Source organism: Panicum virgatum, chromosome 9N, assembly GCF_016808335.1.
Source record: "Panicum virgatum strain AP13 chromosome 9N, P.virgatum_v5, whole genome shotgun sequence".
Taxonomy (NCBI): Eukaryota; Viridiplantae; Streptophyta; class Magnoliopsida; order Poales; family Poaceae; genus Panicum; species Panicum virgatum.
In genome coordinates this window covers 51,758,068-51,779,417 of record NC_053153.1, presented here as the reverse complement: position 1 = coordinate 51,779,417, position 21,350 = coordinate 51,758,068, and the positions used below count along the sequence as shown (strand labels likewise).

At 48.7% G+C, this 21,350-nt stretch overlaps 1 protein-coding gene across 2 annotated transcripts in view; it reads right to left on the bottom strand.

Moving 5' to 3' along the window:
• LOC120688140 overlaps positions 1-21,350 on the bottom strand; it is a 61,116-nt gene that overhangs the window by 27,710 nt on the left and 12,056 nt on the right. For both annotated transcript variants that reach the window (XR_005680987.1, XM_039970314.1), the window contains exons 20-40: positions 20,476-20,572; positions 20,276-20,374; positions 20,044-20,196; positions 19,898-19,972; positions 19,308-19,802; positions 17,999-18,331; positions 17,777-17,908; positions 17,534-17,647; positions 17,231-17,415; positions 17,015-17,123; positions 16,489-16,632; positions 16,093-16,380; positions 13,376-14,029; positions 13,091-13,279; positions 11,443-11,546; positions 2,562-2,851; positions 2,411-2,495; positions 2,005-2,322; positions 1,564-1,908; positions 997-1,483; positions 363-526 (exon numbers count right to left, since the gene is read on the bottom strand). Coding sequence is in view for 1 of the 2 variants with exons in the window: in XM_039970314.1 (XP_039826248.1) it covers positions 363-526; positions 997-1,483; positions 1,564-1,908; positions 2,005-2,322; positions 2,411-2,495; positions 2,562-2,851; positions 11,443-11,546; positions 13,091-13,279; positions 13,376-14,029; positions 16,093-16,380; positions 16,489-16,632; positions 17,015-17,123; positions 17,231-17,415; positions 17,534-17,647; positions 17,777-17,908; positions 17,999-18,331; positions 19,308-19,802; positions 19,898-19,972; positions 20,044-20,196; positions 20,276-20,374; positions 20,476-20,572 (4,860 nt within the window). In the remaining variant the exon portion in view is untranslated. The remainder of the gene's footprint in view (positions 1-362; positions 527-996; positions 1,484-1,563; positions 1,909-2,004; positions 2,323-2,410; positions 2,496-2,561; positions 2,852-11,442; positions 11,547-13,090; positions 13,280-13,375; positions 14,030-16,092; positions 16,381-16,488; positions 16,633-17,014; positions 17,124-17,230; positions 17,416-17,533; positions 17,648-17,776; positions 17,909-17,998; positions 18,332-19,307; positions 19,803-19,897; positions 19,973-20,043; positions 20,197-20,275; positions 20,375-20,475; positions 20,573-21,350) is intronic.

Here is a 21,350-nt window from a genome sequence, read left to right as displayed (position 1 = left end):
TCCGGCTAGCACCCATTCGCATGTCATGGCTTAACAGGCAAGTAGAACAGGCAAGGCCTAGTGAATTATCCAAGCTCAAATTATTATTAAATACTTGTGAATACGAAAAAGGAAGTTTATATCTGCAGTGTACCTATGATTTTAAACCATGAAAATGAACTGTTAAAACATAGGCATTGTAAATTAGGCAGGACACCAACAAGAATGGTTTGTTTCTCATGAGATTTTCAGTTCATGCGCGTTGTACTTTTTTGTGTGAGCATTCCTAGACATTTCTTTGTATACACATTATCTATATACATATTATATAATTATTCAGTAGGGTCCTCCCATACTGCTGAACTGCTCCCTAGAAGAGTTACCTAAGAAATCCATCCGTTGGTTCAATGAAGGGCTCCCATGAACTATACTCATCATTATAGGATCTGGCCACAAATGACAAGCTCACGGTCGCATTTAGATGATGTTCTCCCCCATGGTAACTAAGTCCAACATTGTCAAAGGACATGCCAAATAGCGGCACCATCTGCATGGAATAGTTCAAACATGAATCTGAGAGAACATAACAGCATCAGAAAAGCTAGAGCATTTGCAATAAAGACACAAGTCAACAATCATTTAAGATGTTTAAATAATCGTTGCTAGCCATGTACTCCCTCTGATTTTCTTAGATGTCCGTACTTCATTTTTGCAAATAGTCAGAAAATAATGTCGTGTCAGTGTCCGTATGCAAAGTGTGCCTCGATTGTGCAGAGATTTTAATTTGGCATGCACAGTGGAGTAGTACTAGTTACTGCAGGGATGAGACTTTAGTCTGCATGGGAGGTGTACAAGCTACTGCAAGGGCCCAAAGTCTTGCGGCCGGTGGAGAATCGATGCAGAATTAACTCATGGGAGAGAAGAAGTACATGCTTGTTACCATTTCCTTGGTCTGTGTACAAAAGAAGAATGCGACATCTAAAAAAAAGCGGTGGGGGTACTTTGTATAAGACTCACCATTCCTCCATAATCATCAAAGGAAACAGCTGAAAACGCTTTAATTTCCGCATCAATAATGATGCTATCTGAACTGCTTGATGTAGGTGGACCAGCAAGCTTCAGTGCAAGCCTCTTGGGAGGTTTTCTATCTCCACTTCTCACAAGAAATGAACCAACATCATTATCAACAGTCCATAAGCTAAAAGGTTCAGATGTTTTAGCATTAGATGAATCCCATACACTTTCCTCAGAAAATTGACCTCCCATCACCATGTCACTTCTAATACATCTTAACGTACTGAAGTCTTCTTTCTCTGGAGAACTTTTAGATGCAACACATCCTAATGCCACAAAACCTGAAGGAGCTTTAGGAAACCAAAATGATATACCCTCTGTACCCCGGTGCTTCTTAATTCGGCCAACAGGGTCATAACCTTCAGGAGCTCTGAGAAAAGTGTCTTCACCAGTATCACGAAGGACAACAGCTGAATTCGGTGGTTCATACCTACAATTGAAGTTAAATATTAAGTTGTGTGCTGATGGAGCTTGGTTCTTAAATGGCTAAGAATAATATACAAATGATACCCGTTAACAGCTATGTCGCCAAAGTAACACATTCCTTCAGACAACATTGGACGCCATATTGAGAGCTTCTTTGGTGAAGAGGTCCCACTATTTGACCAAATTAGTTTAAAGCTTGCTACCGCTTCAAATAGCCGACCTGAGGTCAATGCTGATCTTTCTAGCTGAGAGGCATCATTTGTATAATCTTGCCTCCTAGAGATAATCTTAGAAGATGAGTCTGCACTGTTGAACAGCATATGTCGAAGATCATAAGCATTTCCATGCATGCTCATGCTTGCAGGATCTCCAGGTAAAAAGGAACCAAAAGAGTTATCAACACGCCAGAATATCATGTCACTATGATCCCTAAAAAAAGGTAATTGAAGGACATAATGCATGAGTGAGCTATCTCTGTAGCTATACAACAAATATGAAAACAAGTTCAGGCAATATGTATTTGACCTCAGTGCAATGCAGTCCCTTAGATTACATGATGAAACCAAGGAAGCAGTTAAACAGAAAACTGAAGACAAAGGTGGTTCAGCAGTTCCAGGTGAAACAACACAACCCATTGCAACATAACCCACTGGTGCTACAGGTAACCAAACAGAGCAGAGCTGGCCAACATTAGAGAGCTTATTCTTCAAGTCTCTCTCATTCTGATGAAAAATGTTTGTTCTTGGAGAACTAGATTGCCATACTAGCTTGTATGATAAAGGCCTTTTGACCCTTATAACATTTGTGTTCAAAGCAAGGACTCCTTTCGAAGGAGGGTCATTCCTAAGATGAAAAAAGTTGATGTTACAAATCCTTCCAACAACAAAGCAAGTTAAGAAAAAGACAGGAGAATGAAAGAGTAATCACAAACATTGGTGTGAGATAATCGCCAAAAATGGCATATCCAGATGGAGCACGTGGTCGCCAGAAAGAGAACACTTGATCATTTGTATTGCCTAAAACAAGTCAACAAATTATAAACCATGACTAAAAGTATACATCAACTCCAAGTTTTCTAGTACCTTGCACTGTTGCAATTTTGTCAAACTGGTAGCACTCCAGTGACATTTTCTTTGACGACATCCTGAGAAATGCTGAAATTTCTTCCTCAACTGCTAAAAACAGTCTGAGAATACTAAAAGAAAAATTCATATATATTTCAGAAACCAGCAGATGTAGATTTGTCTTTCCAGACGCATTGGAATATTTTACGGCCATGTCAAATGGCTCTATAACTCTGATGCCATTACTCTCCATTTTTAAACCAAGTATGTTTCCACTCATCTCCATACTGCCACCTTTCATTATAAGCCTGTCGCATAAAAGAGGGGTTAATCCCAAACATACAGAGGAGTAAAGAAAGAACATTATTTTATGTGTCAGCCACATGTTGGCAGAACTTTTTTTCCCTTACAAGAAATGTCATGCTTCAATAAGTTTCTTGGCACAAATGATTATATGATTTTCTTGTCTGATGGAAATATGAAGTAATTGTAAAAGGAAAATGATGCAACATTAAATGCAATCACACATGAAAGCATTCTGGCTTTAAAAAAAAAAGGGCGTACCCAGTGCCGTAGGCTTCCCGCACTATGCGGGGTCTGGGGAAGGGTTGTCTTTAAGCCCCAAGCCTTACCCACACAAATGTGCAGAGGCTGGGGCTCGAACCCGGGACCTTCCCATCATGTACTAATAGCTGTATTATATATGTTATGGGTGTGACCGGAGGGCATCCCATCTATCCTGCACGTTAAGAGATAAGGATTGGGAGAGAAATTATATTAGTTAGTTGGTTCGTTAGTATAATATCAGGTTGTTTGGTGCCGGCTCTATATATACGAAGCCATGGCAATCATCTGATACTAAGCAATGAGGAAGAATTAATTCCAAGGGTCCTAATATTCTAGTCTCCCTCCAAGCCCACTCCCTCCGGCTATCTTCCTGACGGTGCTTACCCTAATGACCTAAGGATCATAACATCTGGTATCACAAGTCAGGGATCCTTTCCCATGGCTTCTCCTGCTAATCAATCTGTGCCATTGTTCGGTTTGCTGTTGCCATCCCCAGGACAGCACCACCAAAGCCGGATGTGCCAGTCTGCGTGCTCTGATCCAGAACTCAGAGACTTAGCGGACAAGCGGAGAAGGTTGCTCAGTGCCGGCGAAGAGGAGTGCAAGGGACTCCAGATCTAGCGGACAGGATGAGAAGGAAATAGATCCACTCACAGAGAAGATGACACCACGTGAGGGCCTTTTTAGCCAGTCAGCCAAGTGATGGTCTGCTTGGAGCAAGTGTGTGTGTAAGCTAAGTGTGTATCAGAGTGTGTGTGGGGTTTTGTATGGCTATTTTGGCCTTTCTCCTTCTCTCTTAATGCAATGATACGCAGCTCTCCTGCGTATTCGAGAAAAAAAAATGGTCTGCTTGGAGCAGCTCCCATGGCTGCACAGAACTTGCTATCTGAGGTGTTGCCTCAGATAGGGCCACAAACTTCCATGATGGAGAAGAAACTGCCAACGACCTCGTCACCAGCAGACAGCAGTGCTTCCTCCATTGACAATGCCAAGTTCAGCCAAGGGAACCGCATCCTTGCGCTGATCTTCTGCATGCTGCAGTGAGAAATCATTGCAGATCAAAACACAACCATGGCAAGGGAAAAAGGTTGGCACAGCAAGCACTGTGTTGGCACCGCTGCCCGCTGGCAACAGTGCGAGGGGCAACATATTTGCAGGCGCAGAATATGGCCTGTAGATGCGTTCCGGACCGTGATGCGGCATCTCAGCACCGGCTGCTGAGGGCCCATCTCTGCATATTGTCCCTGCACCTCGCTCAGCCTGGCTTGAGCAACTGGAGCCGTGCCATTTGTCATCGTCCATGGTGCGCAATTCATTCCAAGTTGCTGCGTGCCACATTTGCGGTTCCAACATTGCTGCCACCTTCGCTACCACTCGCGGCCCACCAGGGGCCTGCCTCCATAACCACGCTCGGCTCCGCCACACCACACACCACAAGCGGCTGTGGCAATCTTCTTTCTGGAAAAACCCCGGACATTGTGCCATGAGTTTTTTCGTCCAGATCTTGGACATTCACATGATGTCCTATCCCTTTGTGCTTGCAGATGGGGTCCACCAACAGTTGGAGATGCAGCACAAATAAAGAGTCCAAATTTATTTTGCGTTTTAGTCACAGATAACATAGTTAAGCTGATATGAAAAGGCTTGATCGTTTGTTGAGTCGAGTCATCCTGACAAAGGTCTGCTGCAGCTCAAGGACAAGCTGCTCAGAAAAAAAAGGGCGGCGGGGGGTGGGGGGGGGGGGCGAGTGGATTATGGGTGGCCAGAGGGCCAGCCATCTATCCTGCATGTGAAGAGATAGGATTAGGAGACATATTAGATTAGTTGGTTGGTCTGTCAGGATAATTATCAGGTTGTTAGGCGTTGGCTCTTTATATATGGAGGCACGGTAGTCATTTGTTATCTTCCCGGATAGATGGCAGTGAAGAAGAATTAATTCCAAGTCCCCTAATAGTCTAGTATATCCCTCCAAGCCAACTCCATCCAGCTATCTTCCCGGATGTGTTCATAACAATATACAAGATAATCCGTGGGCAAGAAAATCAAATCTAATAACTTTATTGTCATGGTATAGGTTTGATAAATGTTAATTACATCTTTGTTAAGAGATTCATAATATATGCAGTCATATAACTTAATGTCGGTGTGTATGTGAGCCCATGTATAGAGGCCCATGTATAGGAACTATATATCCCACCCTTCTAGGGTTTGGAGGAATAGAGACAATTATTCTCTCCAACATGGTATCATTAGCCTAGGGTTTCCTCCTCTCTCTCTCCCTCCCATCCAGCCCGCAGCTGCCGCCGCCGCCGGCCTCCTCCCTTCCCCTCTCCTCCTTCCCTCCCCTCCCTTCCTCTTCCTCTGCTCCGAGCGCCCCTTCCTCTGCTTTGGGTGCCGCCGCAGCCTGGGCCGCCGCCCCCTCCTCTGATTCGGGGGCCGCTGCCGCCTGGGGCCGCCGGGGGCCCCTGCCCGCCGCAGCCGCCGCTGGCGCGAGCGCGGGGGGCGCAGCGCCGGGCGCGCTGGGCGCCGCCGCCGCAGCCTGGCCCCAGATCCGGCCCGCCGCCGCCCTTGTCCTGCTGGAGCCCGCGCCCGACGGCGCCGCCGCTGATGGCGCGGGTGCCGGGGCTGCGGGCGCAGGGGGTGCAGGGCCCCTGCCGTCACTCCAGGCACAGCCGGCGCCCCTGCTGCAGCCCGATCCGGCCGCCGCCGCCGCTGCAAGCGCAGGGGCCAGGGGGGCCCTGGCGCAGGGGGTGCGGGGGGCGCCACCGGCCCCCAGCAGCCGCTGCTGCAGCCTGAGCCGGCCGCCGCAGCGGCCCATCGGGCCGCGGTCGCTGCGGGCAAGCAGCCCGCTATCGCCGCCGCCGCCCTCCGTGGGCGGCAGGCCGACGCCGCTCTCGCCGCGGCCCTCCTCGCCGCAAGTCGGAGGCTTCGACGGCCCAGGAGCGGGTTCGCGTGGCTGCCCTCGCTTGGGAGCGCGAGCGCGCCACGGCCGACGCCCTCGCCCTCCGGGTCGCCGAGGCGGAGCACTACTTCCGCGTCGCCTCCGGCCAGCAGTCTGTCGTCCCCGAGCACGGCGCCTCCTCCTCCCACCAAGCCCCGCCCGCTGGATCTGGACCCCGGCACGACCCGACCGACCCCTTGGTCGCCCAGCTCCACCTCCAGGCGGCCGGCGTCCAGAACATCAGGGCCCTGGTCACCGTCCTCCTCGACCCCACGTCCTCCTCCTACGTACGCTGGAGGGACCAGGTCCTCCTCGCCCTTCGCCGCTACGCCCTCGACGACCACGTCCTCATCGACTCGCCGATCGAGACGCAGGATGTGGTGTGGCTACGCCTCGACAGTGTCGCCATGTCCTGGATCTTTGGGACCATCTCCCTAGATCTTCAGGACCTCGTCAGGACCCACGGCGGCACCGCGCGACAGGCCTGGCTGGCGCTCGAGGGGCAGTTCCTCGGCAACGCCGAGTTCCGCGCTCTCCAGCTCGACGCCAACTTCCTCACCTTCGAGCAGGGGGGCCTCTCCGTCGGTGAGTTCTGCTAGCGGATGAAGGGCATGGCTGATGCTCTTCACGACCTCGGGTGTCCGATGTCCGATCGGGTCTTGGTGCTCAAAGTCGTGCGCGGCCTGAGCAGCACCTATGACCACCTGAAGACATGGATCACCCGCCAGCGGCCCTTCCCCTCCTTCCTGCAGGTCCGGGACGACCTCGCCCTCGAGGAGATCACCAGGGGTCTCGCGCCCGGCTCGTCCTCGTCCACCCCCACCGCGCTCGTTGTTGCTCCACCGGCTTCCTCCGCCGCTCCTGCCACCTCCCTCCTTGGTGCTGCTCCCGCCGGGCAGACCGGAGAGGGGGGCGTGGACGTCGTCGGCGGGGCGGGGGGGCGGGGTGGTGGTGGTACTGGTGGCCCTGCTCCTGGGGGTACCGGTGGGGGCTGTCGGGGCGCGCCGACTCCGGCCCCGGCTCCTGCACCTGCCCCTGGAGGTACGCCCTGGCCATCCTTCAGCAACTCATGGTCAGGGCGCATCTCGATGTGGCCGTTCCAGGGTCCAGGGGGAGCCTCGTCCTCAGCTCCAGCCGGCGGCCATGTTCACCGGCGCTGCTCCCCTCTTCGCGCCGTCCTGGACCCCGCCTGCTCAGCCCAGCCAGCAGCCGACCTGGCCTGGGGGGTGGGATCAGGCCGCTCTGGCGTAGTCCTTCAGCACCATGGGACTGACACCGCCGGTCAGCACCGAGTCGATCAACGACTCGGGTGCCTCCTTCCACACCACCCCAGATGCTGGTATCCTCTCTTCTGTCCGACCCCTACACCACTCTTGTCCTTCTTCTATCATGGTTGGTGATGGGTCTTGTCTCGCTGTCACCGCCGTGGGTTCTGCTCCTGGCTCTTTTCGTCTTCCCAACGTCCTTATTGCTCCTCAGATGATTCACAACCTTCTTTCCATTCGCCAGTTTACTGTTGACAATTCTTGTTCCATTGAATTTGACTCTTCTGGTCTTACTGTGAAGGATTCGGCTTCCCGGTGTCCGCTCCGATGTGACAGCTCGGAGCCCCTTTACACCCTTCGTCTTCCTGCTTCCGCTGCTCCGCCTTCGACTTCTTCTTCGTCTGCTGCTTTTGCCGTGACGCCGTCTTCCACCACCTGGCACCGTCGACTTGGTCACCCCGGCCGCGACGTTTTGGCTCAGCTAGGTTGTAGTACCGATGTTCCATGTACTCGGACTCCTGCTGAGCACCTTTGTCATGCGTGCCAATTAGGTCGTCATGTCAGACTTCCTTTTTCTTCTTCTTCTTCACATGCTGCGGGTGCTTTTGATCTTATTCATTGTGATCTGTGGACATCTCCTGTACTCAGCATGTCGGGTTATAAATATTATCTGGTGGTGGTCGATGATTTTTCTCACTACTCTTGGACTTTTCCTTTGCGCGCCAAGTCTGAGACCTTCCCCACCCTCCTTCACTTCTTTGCCTGGGTGTCCACTCAGTTCGGCCTCACCATTAAGGCCGTCCAGTGTGACAACAGGCGGGAGTTCGATAACTCCACCTCCCATTCCTTCTTCCTCTCTCGGGGTGTTCAGCTGCGTATGTCTTGTCCGTATATCTATCCTCAGAACGGCAAGGCTGAGCGGATGATTCGCACGACGAACGACGTCGTGCGCACCCTTCTGATCCAGGCCTCTCTGCCCCCGCGCTTCTGGGCTGAGAGCCTCCCACACCGCCACCTACTTACTTAACCGTCTTCCGTCCACTGCTTCTCCTGCTCCCACTCCACACCACGCTCTTTTCGGTACCCCTCCTCGCTACAACCACCTTCGGGTCTTCGGGTGTGCGTGTTACCCTAACACCTCCGGCACCGCTTCTCACAAGTTGGCGCCCCGATCGACTCGTTGTGTGTTCCTTGGGTACTCCCCTGACCACAAGGGGTACCGATGCTTTGACCTCACCTCTCGTTAGGTCCTGATCTCCCGACACGTCGTGTTTGACGAATCGGATTTCTCCTACTCCACATCATCCACACCTTCTCCTGGATTCACTGTTTTTCACTGACCCGGTGGTTCAGCCACCGTTACCTGTCTGTCCTTTCCCTGCAGGTTTTCCCGATGTACCGGCACCGCTTCCGGTGACCCCTGCTACGCCAAGCGCGGCCCCGGTGCCCGCGGTCGCGCCACGCGCGGCCCCCGGACCTCCTGTCGTGCGCGTCCCCGGGGTCTCCTGCTGTGCCACGCGCGGCCCCGGTGCCTCCCCCTGCACCTGCGCGGTACGCTCAGCCTGTGCAGGTGTACCAGCGTCATTCGGCACCGGCGCCGCCGCGGTACGCTCAGCCGGTGCGGTGTACCGGCGTCGTTCGGCGCCGCCTCCGGCTCCGGAGGCTTCTGCGACGCCTACATCGGAGCCGTCGCTGCCGCCGCCGCCTCGCTCTCGAGTCGAGCCGGCGGTGTACCACCCGCCAGTCATCCATCGGGATCCTCGGCATATCCATCCTATGGTGACTCGGCGGATGGCGTCTCTGGCCGCGACTCTCTCCGCCACCGAGGGGGAGCCGCAGATCTCTCCGGTACCCTCCTCTGTCCGCGACGCCTTGGCGGATCCTCACTGGCGTCGCGCGATGGAAGAGGAGTACGCGGCTCTTCTTGCTAACCAGACGTGGGACCTCGTACCGCGTCCGTCTGGTGGCAATGTGGTCACAGGCAAGTGGATCTGGACGCATAAGCGTCGGGCTGACGGCACACTGGAGCGCTACAAGGCTCGCTGGGTTTTCCGGGGTTTCACCCAGCGGCCTGGTGTGGACTATGATGAGACCTTCAGTCCAGTGGTGAAGCCTGCTACTGTGCGCACGGTCCTCTCGCTTGCGCTCTCTCGCTCTTGGCCTGTGCATCAACTGGATGTGAAGAATACGTTTCTTCATGGCACTCTGTCAGAGACAGTATACTGCTCTCAGCCAGCGGGATTTGTGGACTCCAGTCGTCCGGACATGGTCTGCCGGCTTAACAAGTCTCTCTATGGTCTGAAACAGGCTCCTCGAGCTTGGTATTCTCAGTTCGCTACGTTCTTGCTGACATTGGGGTTCACCGAGGACAAGTCTGACACGTCTCTCTTCATCTACCGCCATAGGGATGAGACTGCATATCTGCTGCTCTATGTCAATGACATTGTGCTCACAACCTCCAGCCAGCAGTTGCTTCAGCGCGTCATCTCCTCTCTGCAGCAGGAGTTTGCTATGAAGGATCTTGGTCAGTTCCACCACTTCTTGGGCGTCGCTGTTGAGACTCGCCCGTCTGGCCTCCTCCTTCACTAGCGGCAGTACGCGCTTGACATTCTGGAGCGGGCTGGGATGACTGATTGCAAGCCCTGCTCCACTCCTGTCGACACTCAGGCAAAGTTGTCTGCTGATCTGGGTGCTCCTCTGGCTGATCCTACTGCCTACCGAAGTCTGGCCGGTGCCTTGCAGTACCTCACCTTCACCAGGCCGGACCTCACATATGCTGTTCAGCAGGTATGTCTCCATATGCACGATCCCCGGGAGTCCCACCTTGTTGCGCTGAAGCGTCACCTCCAATACGTCCGTGGCACTGTGGACCTCGGCATGGTCCTTCACCGCTCGTCCTCTGCTGAGCTGGTTGTCTACACCGACGCTGACTGGGCTGGCTGTCCGGACACTCGCCGCTCCACATCCGGCTACGCCGTCTTTCTGGGCGGCAACCTGGTCTCCTGGTCGTCCAAGCGGCAGCCGGTTGTCTCCCGCTCCAGTGCCGAGGCGGAGTACCGGGCTGTCGCTAATGGCGTGGCGGAGGCGTCCTGGCTACGACAGCTCTTGGCGGAGCTCCACAGCCCGCTCGCCAAGAGCACGCTCCTCTACTGCGACAACGTCAGCGCCGTGTATCTCTCCACCAACCCCGTTCAGCATCAGCGGACGAAACATGTGAAGATCGACTTGCACTTCGTGCGCGACAGGGTCGCCATCGGCGATGTTCGGGTACTCCATGTCCCGACCACCTCCCAGTTTGCCGACATCTTCACCAAGGGACTACCCTCCTCGACCTTCTCGGAGTTTCGCTCCAGCCTCAACGTAGCAGGTGGCTAGTTGTGGCTGCGGGGGGGGGGGTATTTGCCCTTTGTACTTTCTCGTTGTCCAGTCTTGAACACCGCTGCGCCGGTAGTTTAGACTGCGGGGGGGTGTTGGCTTTCTTGATTGTCCAGTCTTGAACACCGCTGCGCCGGTAGTTCAGACTGCGGGGGGGTGTTGGTGTGTATGTGAGCCCATGTATAGAGGCCCATCTAGAGGCCCATGTATAGGAACTATATATCCCACCCTTCTAGGGTTTGGAGGAATAGAAACAATTATTCTCTCCAACACTTTAGAGAGAAACAAATGTCCAAAAAGCACAAGAACCAACTGGCTGCACAAGGTAGCTTTGTACCATCAGTTCCAGACATCGAGGAAAACGATTTCATGCTTGTGTTGTGAATGCATACATAGAAACTTTTAAATAGTAGGTTTTTTATAACAAAAATGATTCAATCTCTTGTTCGCCCATTCCATACAATAAGAAAAGGAAATGACAGTGATGCATCAGTATTTATCAATATCCGCTACATGTACTAGATATTTGAATTTGATATTAATGGCTTTTAGAATCACTTGCATTTTAATTTGATATCGAATATTTGCAGATATGCAACATAGCGTGATTATTTGGTACGTTCTAAAACAATGCTCTTCTTTTTTCTAATAATGAATAAAAATACAGGTGGGGATCCTAACCATCAACAAAAAGTAGCTCTAACACAGAATTGAGAACTACATTGCACCAAGTGGCACTCGAAAACCTGACCTGCAATATGCATCTGTATGTGCATGAATAACCTTTGTTGAAAGTGCTAAGTTTTCACCAGCATTTCTTGATGTACTGTAGAAAGTAAGCTCTGGTCCAACAGCCTGAAACAATCAGGTAATCAGACAATAAACTTCAACCATACAATTACGAATTGACACTCATGTGTGGATGCAGGAGTTTAGAAAATCACATGATGGAGTTGCTCCATAGTTTGTAAGTTGTAACCTGCTGGAAACTGCACTACTTAACAGTAAGCACAGAACCACAGATGGTGGTATTCTGGAAAATCTTGCAGAATTAGGAACCTTATTGTGCGTGTGCATGTGCATGTGCGTGTAATGCAGCCAAACCCCTCATTAGGATGTGAGGTGTCCTCCTATAACCTCTCTACATTAAGCTTATAGCGAAAGGTGGGAATAGGCATCTTCAACAGTTCTATTCAAACATAAAATCAAAAGTTTGATATTCCTGAATTGCTATGAATCTGCTGAGTACGTAGGTTAGGGGAATTTCAAAGCAAATAATGTGACCTTACTTCAATAAGTCATGTACATACTCCATCTGTTTCAAACTATTGGTCACTTTATCTTTTTCCTAAGTCAAATTTCTCTAATTTTAACCAAGTTTATCGGAAAAGCATCAACATCTACAACATGAAATTAGTTTTATTGAATCCACCATGAAATATGTCTTGATAGTGAATATTTAGGAAAAATAGCCAAAATCATCCATGAAGTATGGTGCTCGGCTCAATTTGGTCTTTGAACAATGAAAACGTCCATTTTAGTCCCTAAACTATCCTAATCGGCCCATCTTCGTTCTTGAATCCGATGTGGCACGCCACATAGGCTCCTCCAGTCACTGCCCAGTCAGCTTGGGGTTGAAATACCCTTTTTACCCTCCATCCATAGAGCAGATTTAACACATGCTTCCAGCCCGCATCGCTGCGAGCTTGCTAGGAGGGTGATCAGGGGAGGTTTGGCTGCGTGGCCTCGCTGGCAGGGAAGGGGTGGCGAGGGGCAGCGACCTGAGCTGGCAGAGAGGGGCCACGCTCGCTAGCAGGGAGGGGGAGGCGAGGGGCGCGAGCCGAGCTGGCTGGGAGGGGGCGGCGCACTGGCAGGGGAGGGGGTGGCAAGGGGGCGGCGAGGGGTCGGCGACCTTGCAGGGGAGTGAACGGTCTGGCTCGATTCGAGCTGGAAGCTGGCTATGTTAAACCCGCTCTATGGATGGAGGGTAAAAAGAGTATTTCACAACCCAAATTGACTAGGCAATGACTGGAGGAGCCTACATAGAGTGCCAAGTCGGATTCAAGGACGAATGTGGACCAGTTAGGATAGTACATGGACTAAATTGGACGTTTTCATAGTTCGACCAAATTGAGCCGAGCCCCATAGTTCAGGGACGATTTCGGCTAATTGCCGAATATTTATTTAGTACTGTAGTGTCAATATATTTTACAATAAACTTGGTCAAAGTTAGAGAAGTTTGAGTTAGGACAAAGCTGAAGTGACCACTAATTTGGAAAGGGGGGAAGTACATGACTAGGGGGTGTATAGAATATGATATTGTGTGGTACAAGAGCAAAACTGTGTTAAGAGAGTTATGAGTTGATATCTGAATTATAGCTACAAGTACAAAGCAATACCTGTAATTCCATTATGAATTCTGTCGATGCGTCAGCACTTTCACTTTTAACTGTGTCTTCTGCAGTTTCCTTGCTGGGACCTGGCAAGAGACCATCATCTTCTCTTATTAGGTAGACACAGTCATCCTCTGATGCTGAATAACAGCAATCATCACCAAGAGAAACACAGGAGTCCAAATATTCTCCATTCTGTAGCAAGATATCGCATTGCCAAGACCAAAAAGGTTATATAGATGTGGTAAGTAGAAAGTGGGAATAATAGAAATTGGAAGCACAGAATATTACCACTATAGTGACATTCCGAAATTGCAACCTCTTACACCCCAGCACATGAATAAAACTCTCAGAGCTAGGGCTTGATAGGATTTTACCCTCTCTATCCAGCAAATATAACTTTCCACCCTTCCCATCATATATAAAGTGATTAAATCTTTCATTATCAACAATCAAGGGCTTCTGAGGTGAAAGACTAAATGTTGAATCCTCCTGATAATAAATCTGATCATTCAATATTACTGGAGAAATCATGTGTAGAAGGTCCTTGTCTTCGTCATTGGATAAAAGACTCCGAGCAGATGGCACAAAGAACTCAACTATGGCTAGTAAGAAGTCAAGTGCCACAAGAAACTTGGGTCGCTGAACACAGAGAGAGAGAGATGATGAAGATTTTCGGAAGATGGCATCAAGAATGAGCATCGAGGGGATTGGCTCAAGGCCTAGATCTTTTTGTATTCTTTGTTCGCCTGAATCAGGTTCATTAGGATTATCATAGCCATCAGCGGATGATGTGTCTCGAACGGTTGCAGATTTTCCAATAGCAAGCCTTAACTCATCTTTTGTTCCTTCACGATCATCAAAAACAGAAAAGCCTTTGAGAGTAGCATACAGAAAATTCTCTTCTCTTGTGTTTGATTTATATAGAAGCCATGCGCCAGTCGCCTGAATACAGGAAATATATGAGATGTAAACCAATCCAAGTAAAGAGCTATGACCCATATGAAAGAAATCTCCAAAGGGAAAAAATGTGTACTTAAAATATGACCTAGACTCACAAAATAAGACACCAGAAGAATACTTCAACTCACACAGAAACAGCATAAAAAAGATTATCTGATTCTCAAGTGACTATAGACATAAATTCACATTGTTACATTCTATCCATATTTGGAGAGAATGATCCCCCATCCCTCTAGGTTGTCCTTTGTTTGTGTTTGTTAGAGTATATCAGGGATATCTCTATATTAGGTGGAATAGGATTGTATCCGTATTCTACTATATCAGTAGGAGAGGCTCGTTGCCCTCCAAGTCATGTACCCTGTCGTGGTGTGGAAACCCACAGCCGGGTAGCGTAGTGCACCCGCCTAAACCCTGAGGGTGCGTACTCGGGGGTTAGCTAGGATTAGCCCAATCTCGGTGGAAGAACGCGATGAACACAGCAGTTTAAAGTGGTTCGGGCCGCCGGAGCGTAATACCCTACGTCCACTGTGTGTTGTATTACTTGTGCTCTCAAGAGGTTGAGAGCAGGGTTGTTCGGCGTGAAACCGAGCGTGTGTTGTGAGAGTCTTGGAGTATCTGTGTCCACCTCCTGTCTAGCGGGCGTGCTCTCCCTTTTATATGTCCAAAGCGAACACGTACACTGAGCGGAGCCCCGACTGGTGGGCCCGGCGATATATTTGATATTGTACACAGCGGAGCCTTAAATGCTATAGATCTGGAGATCTTCGTCGTCGGCCTCCGTGCGTACCTTCAGACTGGGTATGGCCTTGAGCTGTCCTATCGGAGTAGAGTCTAGCCTCTGCAGCCGCGCGTCGAGATCATGATGAAGCGCCGAACTACTGACTCAGTCCACTGTAGTAGCGTGCACTGTTGCTCCAGTCAGTAGCTGGTCATCATGACTCGTCGCTCATGCGCGCGGCGCTGAGTCTTTAATGCTTGCCTTGGTAACTGACGAGCCGCCTCGGTAACTGGCGATCCACAGTGTGGACTGACAAAAGCTGTCCCGTGCCCAGCGGCAGCAGAGCACGTCTCAACCACTCACACTTAATGCGGGTGGGTGAGGGAGCTTCCAACGGAAGGCTTGCGCCCGAGCCCGCGTCTGCGTGACACATGGCGGCTCCGGACCCATCCCGAGCAGCTAGCTGAGCCGAGAGCTCACGGGGGTCCGGATAGGCACGTGGAGGTCCCGGACCCATCTGCGGGAGTCCGGATGGCACGTGGAGGTCCCGGACCCATCTGCGGGAGTCCGGATGGCACGTGGAGGTCCCGGACCCACCTGCGGGGGTCCGGGTCCGCGGCCACAGGTGCTGAGCATTTCCACCTCTGGGACACGTGGTGACACCGGACCCGTCCCCGAGCGGGAAGCGGGTCCGGGACCGTTGGTCCGGTGAGATGGAGTCGGACCCCAGGGGTCCGGCTGCTCAACTCCTTATGACGTAGTTACGGATAACTACGCGAGTCTTGGCACAGTAGGAGTGGGTACCCCAGTTGCAGGGTACCGACATACCCCTATATATTCAGCCCCAAGGCTCAGGCTAATACAATCCATCCATTATACAACAATTCTATTCTCCAACAGTGCTCACTAATTACATAGCTGAGATTGGGCAGCTCCATATAAATGACCACGTACCAAGTCTGTGAACTCACTTGAACCTTATCAAACATACCAAATGCATGCCTCATTTTTCCAGGTTTCGTACAAATAAACTAAAACCTAAGAAATTTCCATTAGAATTTACATTTTTCTTGCAAAACCATCACAAGGCTACTTCATTTTCCATGTAAAAATACACTTACCGATACTGGTTCAGCTAGAGAACGAAATGTTCACCACAGGTTTAGGGATAATATCACAAGTGACATGCTAGTGTACAAAGTTGAGTTCAGACAACCTTTCAACATGACTACGAGACAAGCACATGCAAGGGAAAGGAAAAGCTATGAAAAACAAACAGAGCAGTCAATGAAGTTCCAAAGTATTTTTCTCAACAAAAATTGAATACCTGCACACTAGCCAGACGAGAATCTCTTGTTGATCCTGAATGCAGTGAAAGCTCAACCAGATTTATTGTGACAGAAAATTTATTAGATATCCATGTTTCCGCATCATGGGACAAGTCCTGAATACTTTCAGAAGAAGATACTGATGCATGAGATGGAGTAGTGGAAGGGCCATATCGAGGATCATCCAGAGTAGGCACAGTACGTGGTGTCTCGGAGAAGTTAGACAATGCACATTCAGATATGATCTCATATTCTCGATTAGATAGTGCTGCTTTCAAAACATCCACCTACGTGATATTGTAGATAAAAGAAACAAGCATCTCAATGGAGCTATAAGAAAAATTAATCTAACCAGGGACCTCCAATTAAAAATGCATTCAGAGCAAATGTGCTACCTTAATTGCTGCCTCCACCGCTGGCAATTGATGCCTGAGATCACGCAATGATCTACGAAGTTCAAATGAAAGACCTTCCACATCGTGAATTATGGTTTCACCACGCACCATATCCATACCAATAACTAAATTTATGTCCCTTATCTATAAAGGAAAGTTTAATAGTTATATAGAATAATTTTAAGCACGGTATCAAGACACTATGATGAGGAATAAAATGTGCGAAACAGGGTTTTGTTTCCCAGTGATCCAAATAGGAAACTAAATCATAAAAGTTCAACATGGCAGGAACTTGGCTTAGATTCCTGCAAGCCCAAAACACAAAACTCATAATAAAGATACAATCAGTCATGGCTACTATAAGCTGCACTTGGAAGCCTGTTACTATTTTACAACAAGATCAGCTATATGAGACAAGTAAATTTAATGATGGCATAAATTTGTTAATAAATAGATACGTCCAGCACGGATCTCCCCTTTGGATCCCCAACTAAAAATAGAGAACTTGTTGACGAAGTGAACTTACTGTAACTGTCAAAATGTCTAAGTGAACAGCACTCATATCATTCTTAGCACCACCTATCCACTGGAATTCATTTTGGATTGTTATGTATACGACATCAAGCTCCAAAAAGCTGCAAACCAAAGTGATCCTCAAACACAGCAACACACAAAAGAGCTGCGTATCTTTGTATTAAAAAAGAAGAATAAATCATGTTCATATACACAATAGCATCCTTACTCAGCACTATCAGTTTCGCGGGGCATAACAATTATGGGCCTACTGAAAGAAACATCCAATTTGAGAGCAGGTGACCCTTCCATATCAGTTTTGCTAACCCACTTCTCCGAGTTAGTCACATCATCTTTCAGCTTTACAACACCATCAGAACTTTTGGGGACAAGTCCCATAAAATAACTGATAACCTGCGCACACACGCACACACAAACACACACACACACACAGAGAGAGAGAGGGAGAGAGAGAGAGAGAGGTTAAACTATTTGCAGGGTTAAGAAACAAATTGAGCTCTAAATACCATACCTCTTGAACAAAACGGTTTAGGTAGACAATTCTAACTTCAGAAAGCTGCCCTAAAAGGCTATAGTCATAACCACAATAATCTTCATCACCAACATTGTATGAACTAAAGTCAATCTGCACCATGATTTTGAAAATTGATTATTCTTCTGCGATTCATAAAAAGATTATTTTCTAGAAAAAATAATTTAAAGCATAATAAGTTACAGCTATAACAAGAAAGTTAAATAAATTAAAATCGAATACCTCCACAAATGAACGTCCTCCAGGATTTCGCATGTCACAAACCCAAAAGTAAGGGTGACTGCTACGAAGACTATCATCACTTATTTTAAGGTTTCCAAGTGCAGCCTTTATGCTGAATGACGATGTGAACACCTTGAGTAACACCACAGATAGTCAAGAACCTAGCATGCTTAAAAAATCCAAACAAAAATCTATGACGAAGATTAGAGATGGTCACATTACCTTTATATCAGTTGAGAGGTTATTTTGTGATAAAGTAGCAAGCCGATCACCATTTTCATTCATCAGTAATATCTGTGCCTCTGCCATGTTGGACGTAAGATGAAAAACTATTCTGCTTTTACCTTTAGCCAGTAACCCTTTTATGTCTGGCTCTGGTCCCGCATCAGACTTAGATTCCTCAATTGTACCATCCTCTACAATACCATGATATGTATCTTTATCTTTATCAGTATCAGGCCCGTTTGTAAGGTTGATGGAATTCATAAATTCCATGATTGCAATAACAGTTGGCCGATGGCAAAAGAAGGTCAAAGTAGCAATGCTGACAACTACCTGGTAAAATGGAGCAAAGTATGAAATATCACACATGATCAAGGTGGTAGGAGGAATAGCCTGTGTTAAATGGACACGGGTGCAGGTGTCGGAATCCGACTCGGGTGCGGGTGTCCGATTCGGCAAATCCTAAAAAACAGGATTCGGAGATTCGTCTGGGATTCGTCTAATATCTTTTTTATTTTTAAATTTTATAAATAAATATGCAGGGACTGGACTGAAAGTTAGACAAAAGGCCCAAAAGGCCCAGCCCACCATCCCATCCCACCTTTATCTACACCGTCCAGATCCCCGAATATACGTATCGCAGCAACACAGGCCAAAAGAAGCCCAATAGAGCCCGTTAGCCCACCCCAGAGCAGACTACTCTAGCTCCTTCCATCCATCCGACCATCCCCATTCTTCTCCGCCCAACCGCCCCCAACTCCCGTCATCCTTGTAGCGCAGGCAGGGCATAGGGCCAAGCACCCGAGCCCCCACCCCACCACCGCCCGACGCAGCCACCTAGCTCCGCCTCTCTCGGCCGGCGGGGTTGTGGATCTAGCGCGGCGCGGAGGGGCAAGTGGATCCGCGGCGACGGCGGGGCAAGCAGCCGAGCGGGGAGGCTGCCACGGGCAGTCGGCGGCCTGCGGGTGGGCAGGCGGCGGCGGCTCGGCGGGCGCCGGGCGAACGGCGAGCGCAGCTGCAGAGCTCCTGGCGGACGACGGGTGGACGGCGGATGGGCGGACGACGAGCGCAGCTGCCCAGACACGGCTGCGGCGTGTCTGGTACGCGTCGCATCGCGTCCGACGCGAATCGACGCACGGATACACATCGACGCGCCAAAAAAATTTTGGACGCGCGTGTCCCGGTAACACAGGGAATAGCTACATTGATACAAAAAGCCTAAGCATGATCAAGACGCTAAGAGGAACAGGTCATTCTATACAAAAACATAAGTATAAGTATATAACATGAGAAGATTTGAGATATTTACCCTGTTGTCCAAGTTGTTGTACTGGGGAGAATGCTGATCATAAATCACTATCTGAGCTTTCACAAAACTATCGAAAGTATCATTACCATCCAAAGTGAATCCAACAGTTTGAAGTTCACTGTCTGGTATCAAACCAGGTATTCGGTTAAATGTCGGAGGCTGTAGGGAAGGAAGACTAGTAGGCAAGAAATTCTGGGTACTAAAATAATCTGATATAGTCCTCTCTTGAAGCATAGGTGTTTCAAATTCATCAAAATCATCTGATGCCTCAAAAAAGTTTTCCTCACTGTCAGTTTTCTTTAATGGAGTGCCTTTAGGTCCTGCACTGTTCTTTCGACTAGGTGAGGGGACTTCTTGGGTTTGCATGCTATTGATAAAAGATCTTGCCAAGAACCTTGGCACTGGACTTCCTGGGTAGTAATACTGGTCTTCGATTTCTAGTGACCCCAAAATAGTTCCTATCAGTAGATTGCCACCTTTAATTGAAAGTTCAACCTGTTTGTTCCCAAAGAAATCATATATATATATATATATATAAATAAATTGCAAAGCAAGGAGCAAAAGTGGAAAACAGATGAAGAGATCGATACCTGGCCACCAACTGCCCGAAATTCAAACAGGCTGCTCTCCTTAGCTAGAAGAATTTTTTTTAATTTGTGGTTACTCTACAGAAGCATGGGTTACATTATTAACATTAAATCCAGATTACAAAGAATATTAGTTATGAAAGAAATACCTCATAGCCACATGAAAAGCATATCTTTAGCTCATCAAGAATGCCAGCAACAAATAATTTCTCTGTGTCAACAATATCCGTAAAGTTGCCTTTGAATGAGTTCGTCTCTGATGGGAGAGCAACTTCAGGAAAGCTCAAGACTGCAGCAGAACCCTGCAAGCAGGCTAATAATTACAAGGATGCCAACAAAAGATTAATGTAATGAAGAATTGACGAAAAGAGCAAGGAGTACCGATGCACGGTATATAGCACCCTGCAAGCGGCTCTGCCATATCTTTCGTCCTTCCTCATTATCAAACAACAATATTAAAGCACCAGTGTCCTCCACGATCTGTAAGAGAAAAAACTTTATTAAGATAATAATTTATGCAAGAGGATTGAAGCAGAATAACACTTATGAAGTGGATAATGAACTGTGCTACTTGACCATTCCTTAGGATTAACTTGGCCAGAATCGTGCAGTGCCAGGATGTTAGGCACACCATTTGTAAGCTGAGTAGGGACCTGATGAACTTGTTTCCCACGTAAACTGCAACTCAACACAAACAGTTAAAAACAAGTATGCAGGCACATAAAAAAGATGAATAGAAACCGTTTGGTTTTCTAGAATGCGTCCTAGAATGCGTCTTCTAGGTGCTGCATGAAGTACTAAATGAAGTCTATTTGCAAAACCTCTTCAGAGATGGGTGTAATTTTTCGCGACGAATCTAATGACGGTAATTAATTAATGATCGACTATAGTAATGCTACAGTAACCATTCTCTAATCACGTGGTCAAAGGCCTCATTAGATTCTTCAGGGTTCCTAGAGCAGGGGTTCTAGAATTGGTTTTGTAAATTACCTTTATTTGACACCCCTAATTATTGGTCAAAGTGCGTTCTAGCTCATTCTAGGAATAAACCAAACAAGGCCATAGTCACATGACATCATGTCTACCAGACATAGATTTAAGTATTATATGTTGTTATTGAGGGGCCTTGGGAAGGAGAAGATGCTGACGACATGAGGCTAAAGATGGCGACATGTGTCCGGAAGGTGGCCTCAGAGGTGCTTGGCGTGAGTAGGAGAGGCAAACAGGAGGGGAAAGACACCTGGTGGTGGAATGACGAGGTGCAAAGGGCTATTAAGGAGAAGAAGGAATGTTTCAAGCGCCTCCACCTTGACAAGAGTGCAGCCAACATCAAGGGCTATAAATTAGCGAAAAGGGCTGCAAAGCGAGCTGTGAGTGTAGCAAAGGGTAAGGCGTACGATGACCTGTATCAGCGACTAGGCACGAAGGAAGGGGAGAAGAACATTTATAGGATGGC